Below are 11,194 nucleotides of genomic sequence, written 5' to 3'. Positions count from 1 at the left end.
AAAGAAAGAAAGAGAAAGAAAGAAAGAAAGAAAGAAAAAAGGATTATAAGCTCTAGAGTTCAGCACTGTGCTAAGCAATGAGCTGCTCGATCAATATTTGTTGAATAAAATACAAGGAATTTTACCATTAAAATTACATTAAATTTAGGGGCCTGTAAAATATACACAGGCAAATTAATAACATTAATAGCACATCTTACAGTAGGGGAAAAAATTAAGTTCATTTGTAAGTTTTTATTTTCTATAACTTTCCACAAAATAAAAAAATTGAGCTGGCACGGTGATTCATGCTTGTAATCCCAGCACTTTGGGAAGCCAAGGGAAGCAGATGGCTTGGGCCCAGGAGTTCGAGACGAGCCTGGGCAATATGGCAGGACCCCATCTCTACAAAAAAAAAAAACAAAACAAAAACAAACATTATATGGGCATGGTGGTGCATGTTTGTGGTCCCAACTACTCAAGAAACTGAGGTGGGAAGATCATTTGAGCCCAGGAAGTCAAGGCTAAGCCATGTTCATGCCACTGCATTGCAGCCCGGGTGAGAGAGCAAAACCCTGTCTCACAGTAGGGGAAAAATGATACAAGGTCTCTAACCTTATCTCATTAGCTAGGAAGACTAAAGTGACAGGTCTAAGAACACAGAATTAAAAAGTATCAAACCCAAGCTAAAATCTAAGTCTTAGCCAAATGCTTCCACTGACCTCAAGATCTTCTACACCTGCACTGTCTCATACAGCAACCACTACCCAGAAGTGGCTACTGAAGCACCTGAAATTTGGCTACTCCAAATAGAGAAGGGATGTAAGTATCAATACAAACCATATCTTGAAGACTTAACACCAAATAAAAGCAAATCATCTCATTATTTTTGTATTAGTTACACAGGTATATTGATTTAACCAAATATATTATTTAAATTAATTTTGCCTATTTTGATTAATCTTTTTTTTTTTTTTTTTTTTTTTTGAGACGTGTTTCGCTCTCACCCAGGCTGGAGTGCAGTGGTCGGATCTCAGCTCACCGCAGCCTCCGCCTCCCGGGTTTACGCCATTCTCCTGCCTCAGCCTCCCGAGTAGCTGGGACTACAGGCGCCCGCCACCTCGCCCAGCTAGTTTTTTTGTATTTTTTTCAGTAGAGACGGGGTTTCACAGTGTCAGCCAGGATGGCCTCGATCTCCTGACCTCGTGATCCGCCCGTCTCGGCCTCCCAAAGTGCTGGGATTACAGGCTTGAGCCACCGCGCCTGGCCGATTAATCTTTTTTAACGTGGCTACTGGAAAAATTTAAATTATGTGTATAGCTTACATTATATTTCTACTGAACAGTACAGTTTGTTTGTTTTGTTTTGTGTTGTTTTGAGACGGAGTCTTGCTCTGTTGCCCAGGCTGGAGTGTAATGGTACGATCTTGGCTCACTGAAATCTCCACTACCTGGGTTTAAGTGATTCTCCTGCCTCAGCCTCTCGAGTAGCTGGGATTATAGGCACCCGCCACCACGCCCGGCTAATTTTTGTATTTTTAGTAGAGACGGGGTTTCACCGTGTTGGCCAGGCTGGTCTCGAACTCCTGACCTCAGGTGATCCGCCGGCCTCAGCCTCCCAAAGTGCTAGGATTACAGGCGTAAGCTACTGCCCCAGCCGGTTTTACCTTTTTTTAAATGTCTTGATTCATTATAACCCAATTCCTTTCCCTCAACATCCCACACTACAAAAGTAAAATCCTACAAAACTTCTGATTAACTCTCCTTCTCACCTGCCAGAAAATGAAATGTTCCCGGATAATATTCTTCACAGCTTCGTTGCTCCACACGTCGCGGTTGAGGCACTGACAGGCAAAGTCTTGCACATTTTGAATGTTTATCATCAGCCACTTATTTTGCATCTGGCCACACTCTTTGGCCTGCAAAAGTAAAGTTACACATTTGTTAGAAATAATTTCTACTTGGTGACAGATGTTTCCATAGTTGTTCAGAGGTTGTCTTTCACTAAAAATACTAAGTTTTTGCCCAGATATAACATCTAGAGTTTTCAGTATTTATATATTCTATATATTTACTTTGCATATGCATGTATAACTATACAGTCCATTTCAAGCACTTCTCAAATTTAAATTAACTCATTTCTCTTTTATCCAGTTATCTGTTATAATGGCTGATCTTTTTCTTTCTTTCTTTCTTTTTTTTCTTGAGATAAAGTCTAACTCTATTGCCCAGGCTGGAGTGCAGTGGTGCAGTCTTAGCTCATCGCAACCTCCACCTCCTGAGTTCAAGTGATTCTCCTGCTTCAGCCTCCTAAGTAGTTGGGATTAAAGGCGTGCCCCAACATGCCTGGCTAATTTTTGTATTTTTAGTAGAGACAGGATATCAACATGTTGGCCAGGCTGGTCTCAAACTTCTGACCTCAAATGACCCGTCCACCTTGGCCTCCCAAAGTGCTGGAATTACAGGTGTGACCCACCATGCCCGGTAATGGCTGAATTTTTAATGTATGTTTAAACATCTTTACCCGAAAAGGATTCAACAAACTTAAGATCAAGTCACATAATTTTATTCTCTTGCAACCTCCATCAACAAATTTTTTTTTTTTTTTTTTGAGACGTGTTTCGCTCTTGTTGCCCAGGTTGGAGCACAATGGCACGGTCTCGGCTCACTGCAACCTCCACCTACTAGGTTCAAGTGATTTTCCTGCCTTAGCCTACCGAGTAGCTGGGATTACACGTCTGTGCTACCATGCCTAATTTTTTATATATTTTTAGTAGAGAGACAGGGTTTCACCATGTTGGCCAGGCTGATCTCGAACTCCTGACCTCAGGTGAGGCACCCATCTCAGCCTCCCAAAGTGCTGGGATTACAGGCGTGAGCCACTGTGCCCAGCCAAATATACTTCTTTTTAATGAAAGCAATTGGTGTGCATATTTTATTTTGTTTTCTTCAGCATCATTTCTAGAACATTTTTAAACATCATATTAATCTTAATTATTAGGCATATTTGCTATATTGGAGAATGACCCTAAACATTTTAGTAAAAACTGCTGAGAGTTTTTTCTCTTAAGAGTTGTCTTCCTAGGAGCAGATTTCAAAAATTGGGATTACAAGGTCAAAGAATGTTTGAGAATGATCCCCAAACAACTCTACGATTCATACCACAAATATCAATATATCAATCATTAGTGTGTGCCTTTTGCCTGTCAGTCCCTTGTCAGCATAAAGACCCATGAAATGCTGCTGAGTGGAAAACAATGGCAGAAAAGCAAATGAGCAAATAAATGCTGCCTCAAATCTCTGCCTAGGAAAGAACAGTGACACGAAACCACAGTTTTGGAATAACTTTATCCTAGAACAATATTCTTCTCCAAATCAGTGTGACATGGGAAAATCTTACGAATCAATGAATTTGGTGTAATAACAATCCAAGAACACACTGGACATCATTTTGTGGGTACTGAAAAATGTAAGACGGAGAATATCTTCTGTTTTAAGAAAGTTAACATCATCTCACAAATAGCATTTTTTGTATGAATCCCCCAGAATAAATTATTTTCTTTTTTTGTTGTTTACACTTTTTGTAGAGATGGGGGTTTCACTATGTTGGCCAGGCTGGTTTGGAACACCTAACCTCAAATGATCCTCCTGCCCTGGCCTCCAGAAGTCCTGGGATTACAGGTGTCAGTCACCCCACTCAGCCCCAGAATATATGATCTTCTAATATTTGCTTACTGATTCCATGGGTGAAAACCCAAGGTCTAAAAAGAAATATTCTTATATTGAGCCAGGAAGCTGCATTTAACTGGTCAAAGGCTTATTTTAAAATACACAAATATAATAATTTCTTGCTTATAGGAAGTAGTATTTCCATTTACTTCCTTATAGGACAAAGATTTAAAAAGTGAATGATAAATGAATAATTAAGCTGCTTTAACTGCAGAAACAGTATTTGAAAATAAACGGAAAAATGGCCATACATTCTAGAGACAGACTAGAGAGCACATATTCCTGTAACAGGGTAAATTTACAGAAGTCTGCCCCGAAAACACTGACAAGAAAAAAATGTACAAAACTGAAAATGAATAAAAGTCCAGAGTTTAAAATGGAAGAGTCTTTTTTTGTGTGTGTGCTTTTAAAAATTTGTTTACTCACATTCATGCTTTCATTAGCTCAGATTTATTCAACAAATACTGAGTGCTCATCATGTTTCGATACAGTTAGAGATACTGAAGTTATAGCAGTTCTAAAACATAAAAATTCCTGCCTTCATGAAGCTTCCAATGGGGGAGAAACCTAATACTAGCAAAAGAAACTTGGAAAGATACTAACCACACTGAAGATACTGTTAAAAAGTTGTCACTGCTAAAAGGAAGGGTCCAAAGATACAATTTTCAAACAAAACAACAATATTGGGAGGGAATAAAAGAGTCTTGAATAGGCCGGGTGCAGTGGCTCACACCTGTAATCCCACCACTTTGGGAGGCCGAGGCAGGTAGATCACCTGAGGTCAGGAGTTCAAGACCGGCCTGACCAACATGGTGAAATCCCGTTTCTACTAAAAATACAAAAATTAGCCAGACGTGGTGGTGGGCGCCTGTGATCCCAGCTTCTCAGGAGGCTGAGGCAGGAGAATTGCTCGAACCTGGGCAGCAGAGGTTGCAGTGAGCCGAGATCGTGCCATTGTACTCCAGCCTGGGCAACAGGGTGAGACTCTGCCTCAAAAAAAAAAAAAAAAAAAGAAGAAGAAGAAAGAAAGAAAGAAAAGAAAAGAAAAGAGTCTTGAATAAGTCTAGAGAGCTCAAGTACAACACGAGGACTATACTTAATAATAATGTCTTATACACTGAAAATGTGCTCAGAGTAGGTTATTAGGTGCTCTTACCACACACACACAGGTAAAAAGACAATTATGGAAGGTAAGGACAGGTTACTTTGCTTGACTGTAGTAATCATTTTACTATTCTTCATGTTATACATCTTAAATATGTACAGTAGGCTGGAGCAGTGGCTCACACCTATAATCCCACTGCCTTGGGAGGCCAAGACATGAGGATTGCTTAAGGCAGGGAGTTCGAGACCACCCTGGGCAACACAGTAAGACCCCATCTCTAAAAAGATTTAAAATAATTAAATATATACAATTTAAAAAGAGAGAGTCTTAAAAAAAAATCTAAGCATACCAATTATGTGAGTCAAGGACTGGAGGTGAGAATGGGCCATGAGAAAAATAATCTCCTCATGGAAGAAGATTATCATGAAAGAAGATTACTGGAATCCTTGGAATGGATTCGGCTGTTCTGAATCAACATTTCAAAGCCATTATAATGGAGACCCCAGAGTAAAACAGTGGGAGACCAACATCTCTCCCAGTACCAGTCAGATCAGGAAGGCATGATAAATAACGGTTTAGGCCGGGCGCGGTGGCTCACACCTGCAATCCCAACACTTTGGGAGGTCGAGGTGGGCCGATCATTTGAGCCCAAGAGTTCCAGACCAGCCTGGCCAACACGGCGAAACCTCATCTCTACTAACAACACTAAAATTAGACGAGGGTGGAGGTGCATGCCTGTAATCCCATCTACTTGGATAGCTGAGGCACAAGAATGGCTTGAATCAGAGGTTGCAGTGAGCTGGGATCATGCCACTGCACTCCAGCCTGGGCAACAGGCAAGACTGCCTCAAAAAAAGAAACGAAAAAGTACGATTTGAACAAATTTAGTATGTTTCAGTAAATACATACACATAAAGTCAAGAAGAAAATATATTAAAATATACACAGTACTTTTTTATGGAAATGGAAATTACAATTTCATTTTTCCTTATTCATTTTATAAATTTCAATGATTTGTCTAATTTGAATAAAATTAAATGTAAACAATATATAAGTTTAATCAGAAAAATGTTATATATTGCCAGGCGCAGTGGCTCACTCCTGTAATCCCAGCACTTTGGGAGGCCGAGGTGGGTGGATCACCTGAGGTCAGGAGTTTTGACACCAGCTTGACCAATATGGTGAAACCCTGTCTCTACTAAAATCACAAAAATTAGCTGGGAGTGGTGGTGTGTGCCAGTAGTCGCAGCTGCTCAGGAGGGTGAGGCAGGAGAATCGCTTGAACCCAGGAGGCGGAGGTTGCAGTGAGTCGAGATCACGCCACTGCACTCCTGCCTGGGTGACAGAGCAAGACTCTGTCAAAAAAGAAAAAGAAAAAGAAAAAAAAAATTAGTTACTAAGTAGGCTCTTCTTCACATTTTTGGCTACATATTTTAACTTGCATTTATACTAAATACTTTTGAAATTAACAAAATACTCTTAGGGCTAGGTGCACATGTAATGGGATACCAATTTAAAATATGGGTTTTTTTTTCCTCTCATGAAATTAGAAATATTGGCCGGGTTCCATGGCTCACACCGGTAATCCCAGAACTCTGGGAGGCCAAGGCCGGTTGACCATTGGAGCTCAGGAGTTCAAGACCAACCTGGGCAACATGGCAAAACCTCATCTCTACAAAAAATACAAAATTTAGCCAGGCATGGTGGCACGTGCCCATAATCCCAACTACTTGGGGGGCTGAGGTGGGCAGATCACTTGAGCCCAGAAGTTGGGGCTGCAGTGAGCTTAGATCGTGAGGAAGGGAGGGAGGGAGGGAGGGAGGGAGGATTACAGAAATTATTCTGATTCTTTCTGCACAATATTCTTTCTGGCATAATCACGATTTTATCAAGGCTAATTGAACTGTTTTAGGCCCTGTGGACACATAACAGTCAAGAAAACGATGGTGGGGAAAGAAAACAAAGGAAACGTTCCCTTGCCCAGGTCAGACCATTTGGCCTCAGTGTTTGGCTCACTCAGCTGGTTTTCTTGACTGTGCCAGCTCTTTCCAACATCAGTATGTCCACACTGTATTACCTACTCTTCCCTCAGACCTCCCCACCGTTCGTATTCCCTCGCTTCACTAAGGTTTCTATTCATATCTCATCCTTTCAGAAATCTTCTCTAATCTTCCTAATACAGTCCTTTCTCCTCACAATTACAAACACATGTGGAACCTATGAAATCAACCTGGCTTTCAATTTAGCTGTAAGAAGACACAGAATTTGGCAACATGGACACATCTACTTGCAAAGGACACTACAAATTTCCAGATGCTTAACTCAATTCAGACCACACACATAAAATGGCCCTGAACAAACAAAAGCCAGCCCCCCTCTCTCCTTCCCTTATTGTATTTTATTCTCCTTCTTTTTCTTTTTCTTTTGAGACAGGGTCTCACTGTGTTGCTAAGGGTGGAGGGCAATGGCACCACCACAGCTCACTGCAGCCTCAGCCTCCTGGGCTCAAGCGATCCTCCCGCCTCAGCCTCCTGAATAGCTGGGACCACAGGTCTGCACCCACCATGTTCAGCTGATTTTTTTCTATTTTTTTGTAGAGACAGGGTTCCACCATATTGCCCAGGCTGCTCTTGAACTCCTGAGCTCAAGTGATCTACTCCCTTCAGCCTCCCACCAAACTGCTAGGATTGGTACAGGCATGAGTCACTGCGTCCTGGTATATTTTATTCTTTCTCCAAGCAACTACTATAACTTGAAATGAATGTCACACTCTGTCTCCATCAAAGATACACATATGTATTCACGGTTATTATATATGTGTTTGTGTATGTTTGTTTTACATTGTTTATAGTCTGTTTCTCCTACTAGATTATAAACGCTACAATGGCAAGGGTTTTATATAATTTACCACTATCTCCCTGTGGCAGAAACTGCTTATCGGTACCAAATAACCCATTCTCCCCTTGTCCCTCTTACTTATAAAACCTCCAATTTTTAACTAAGCACCTGGATTTCCTAGTATCCCTTGCAAATGGGTGTAGCTACGCTGCCAAACTATAGTAGATGGAATGTAATCGAAATGCTGTGTGCAGAGGCTGTTCCTTTAAAGGGAAACGTGCACCTCATCAGCGCTTCCCTCTTTCATGCTGTTTGTTTATTTTTTTTTAAGTGAAAGCAAGTTTATTAAGAAAGTAAAGGAATAAACTATGGCTATTTCAGAGGCAGAGCAGCCCAAGGGCTGCTGGTTGCCAATTTTTATGTTTATTTCTTGATTATATGCTAATCAAGGAGTGGATTACTTATGAGTTTTCCGGGAAAAGGTTGGGCAGTTCCAGGAACTGAGGGCTCCCCCCCTTTTTAGAGGATATAGGGCAACTTCCTGATGTTGCCATGGCATTTGTAAACTTCCAGAGCGCTGGTGGGAGTGGAGCAGTGAGCATGACCAGGTCACTCTCATTGCCATGTTGGTTTTGGTGGATTTTAGCCGACTTCTTTACTGCAACACGTTTCATCAGCACTGTCTTCATGATCAGTTTCTTGTGCTGACCTCCTATCTCATCCCATGACTTAGAATGTCTAACCGTCTGGGAATGCAGCCCACTAGGTCTCAGCCTTATTTTACCGAGCCCCTATTCAAAATGGAGTCGCTGGCCGGGCGCGGTGGCTCAAGCCTGTAATCCCAGCACTTTGGGAGGCCGAGACGGGCGGATCATGAGGTCAGGAGATCGAGACCATCCTGGCTAACACGGTGAAACCCCGTCTCTACTAAAAAATACAAAAAACTAGCCGGGCGAGGTGGCGGGCACCTGTATTCCCAGCTACACGGGAGGCTGAGGCAGGAGAACGGCATAAACCTGGGAGGCAGAGCTTGCAGTGAGCTGAGATCCGGCCACTGTACTCCAGCCCGGGCGACAGAGCAAGACTCCGTCTCAAAAAAAAAAAAAATGGAGTCACTCTGTTTTAAATGCTTCTGACAATTCCTCCCTCCCTTTAAGAGAACCCTTAATCCTAAGGGTTGCAGAGGGAGAAAGATTCATCTTCTGTAACTTCTTCATGCTTAACAGGGATGATGATATTCCTGCCTATTAGACCTCTTGCATTCAGAATAGACAGAACCTCAGTCTGAAAGCATCTGTATGGCGAGCACCACTTGTAACTCGAGTCCCAACAGAAGGTGGCATCAAAGTTAGCCTTTGGGTTGGGGGTTTCCTCAGTATTGACCCTTCTGTGGTTGCCAGAACGATGTTACCAGAAAGGGGTCCAGACCCAGATCCCAAGACAGGGTTCTTGGACTTAGCACAGGAAAGAATTCAGGGTGAGTCTATAAAGTGAAAGCAGGTTTATTAAGAATGTGAAGGAATGAAGAACGGTTACTCCATAGGCAGAGCAGCCTTCCATGCTGTTTAGTAAGCAAATGTGGTGGTAAGTCAACTTGAATCATGCAGACAAGGGAAAGCAAGACACAGGGGATGGCAGAGCAAGACAGAAAAAATTCTGCAGCTCTGATCACTTCACAGAGCGAGTCCTGCTGACGGTCTGGACTCCACCTGCTGAAGCTCTGAAGCTGCTGTTTGTGGTGGGACATTCCAAGACGGCTGCATAGGAACAGCTCCACCTGCAGCTCCCGGCATGATCAACGCAGAGACGGATGACTTCTGCATTTCCAACTGAGGCACCTGGTTCACCTCACTGGGACTGGTTGGCCAGTGGGTGCAGCCCTCAGAGGGCGAGCTGAAGCAGGGCAGGGCATCACCTCACCCGGGAAGCACAGGGGGTTGGAGGATTTCCCTTTCCTAGCCAAGGGAAGCCGTGACAGACTTCCTGGAAAAACGGGGCACTCCCCCCAAACACTGCGCTTTTCCCAAGGTCTTAGCAAGCAGCAGACAAGGTGATTCTCTCCTGTGCCTGGCTCAGTGGGTCCCACGCCCACGGAGCCTTGCTCACTGCTAGCGTGGCAGTCTGCAAGGAGGAGGCCTGGCTGTGGGGGAGGGGCGTCCGCCATTGCTGAGGTTTGAACAGGTAAACAAAGTGGCTGGGAAGCTCCAACTGGGCAGAGCTCAACAAGGCCTACTGCCCCTAAACTCCACCTCTGTGGGCAGGGCATAGCAGAACAAAAGGCAGCAGACAACTTCTGCAGACTTAAACGTCCCTGTCTGACAGCTCTGAAGAGAGCAGTGGTTCTCCCAGCATGACATTTGAGCTCTGAGAATGGACCGACTGCCTCCTCAAGTGGGTCCCTGACCCTCATGTAGCCTAACTGGGAGACACCTCCTAGTAGGGGCCAACAGACACGTCATATAGGCGGCTGCCTCTCTAGGACGAAGCTTCCAGAGGAAGGATCAGGCAGCAGTATTTGCTGTTCTGCAGCCTACACTAGTGATACCCAGGCAAACAGGGTCTGGAGTGGACCTCCAGCAAACTCCAACAGACCTACAGCTCAAGGACCTGTTAAAAGGAAAACTAACAAACAGAAAGGAACAGCATCAACACCAAAAAAAAGGTCATGTACACCAAAACCCCATCTGCAGGTCACCAACATCAAAGACCAAAGGTAGATGAAACCACAAAGATGAGGAGAAGCCAGAGCAGAAAAGCTGAAAATTCTAAAAATCAGAGCATCTCTTCTCCTCCAAAGGATCGCAGCTCCTCGCCAGCAACGGAACAAAGCTGGACGGGGAATGACTTTGACAAGTTGACAGAAGTAGGCGTCAGAAGGTCGGTTATAACTTCTCCGAGCTAAAGGAGGATGTTCGGACCCATTGCAAGGAAGCTAAAAACCTTGAAAAAAGATTAGACGAATGGCTAGCTAGAATAAACAGTGTAGAGAAGACCTTAAGTGACCTGATGGAGCTGAAAACCATGGCATGAGAATTTCGTGACGCATGCATAAGCTTCAATAGCTGATTTGATCAAGTGGAAGAAAGGGTATCAGTGATTGAAGATCAAATTACTGAAATAAAGCGAGGAGACAAGGTTAGAGAAAAAAGTAAAAAGAAACAAACAAAGCCTCCAAGAAATATGAGACTATGTGAAAAGACCAAATCTACGTTTGATTGGTGTACCTGAAAGTGATGGGGAGAATGGAATTGAGTTGGAAAACACTCTTCAGGATATTATCCAGAACTTCTCCAACTTAGGAAGGCAGGCCAACATTCAATTTCAGGAAACACAGAGACCACTACATAGATACTCCTCGAGAAGAGCAACCCCAAAACACATCAACTGTCAGATTCACCAAGATTGAAATGAAGGAAAAAGTGTTAAGGGCGGCCAGAGAGAAAGGTCAAGTTACCCACAAAGGGAAGCCCATCAGACTAACAGCAGATCTCTCAGCAGAAACCCTACAAGCCAGAAGAGAGTGGGGGCCAATATTCAACATTCT

The 11,194-nt window shown here is 43.2% G+C and overlaps 1 protein-coding gene across 1 annotated transcript in view; it reads right to left on the bottom strand.

The window, feature by feature from the left end:
• The window catches only part of UBXN7 (UBX domain protein 7), an 85,383-nt gene that overhangs the window by 17,029 nt on the left and 57,160 nt on the right, over positions 1-11,194 (bottom strand). The window contains exon 6 of the mRNA XM_011978725.1: positions 1,751-1,897. Coding sequence (XP_011834115.1) covers positions 1,751-1,897 — 147 coding nt within the window. The remainder of the gene's footprint in view (positions 1-1,750; positions 1,898-11,194) is intronic.

This window comes from Mandrillus leucophaeus, unplaced genomic scaffold (assembly GCF_000951045.1).
Source record: "Mandrillus leucophaeus isolate KB7577 unplaced genomic scaffold, Mleu.le_1.0 Scaffold199, whole genome shotgun sequence".
In the NCBI taxonomy this organism is placed as follows: Eukaryota; Metazoa; Chordata; class Mammalia; order Primates; family Cercopithecidae; genus Mandrillus; species Mandrillus leucophaeus.
Note: the sequence above shows the minus strand (reverse complement) of the source record. Positions and strands in the feature narration are given on the sequence as shown.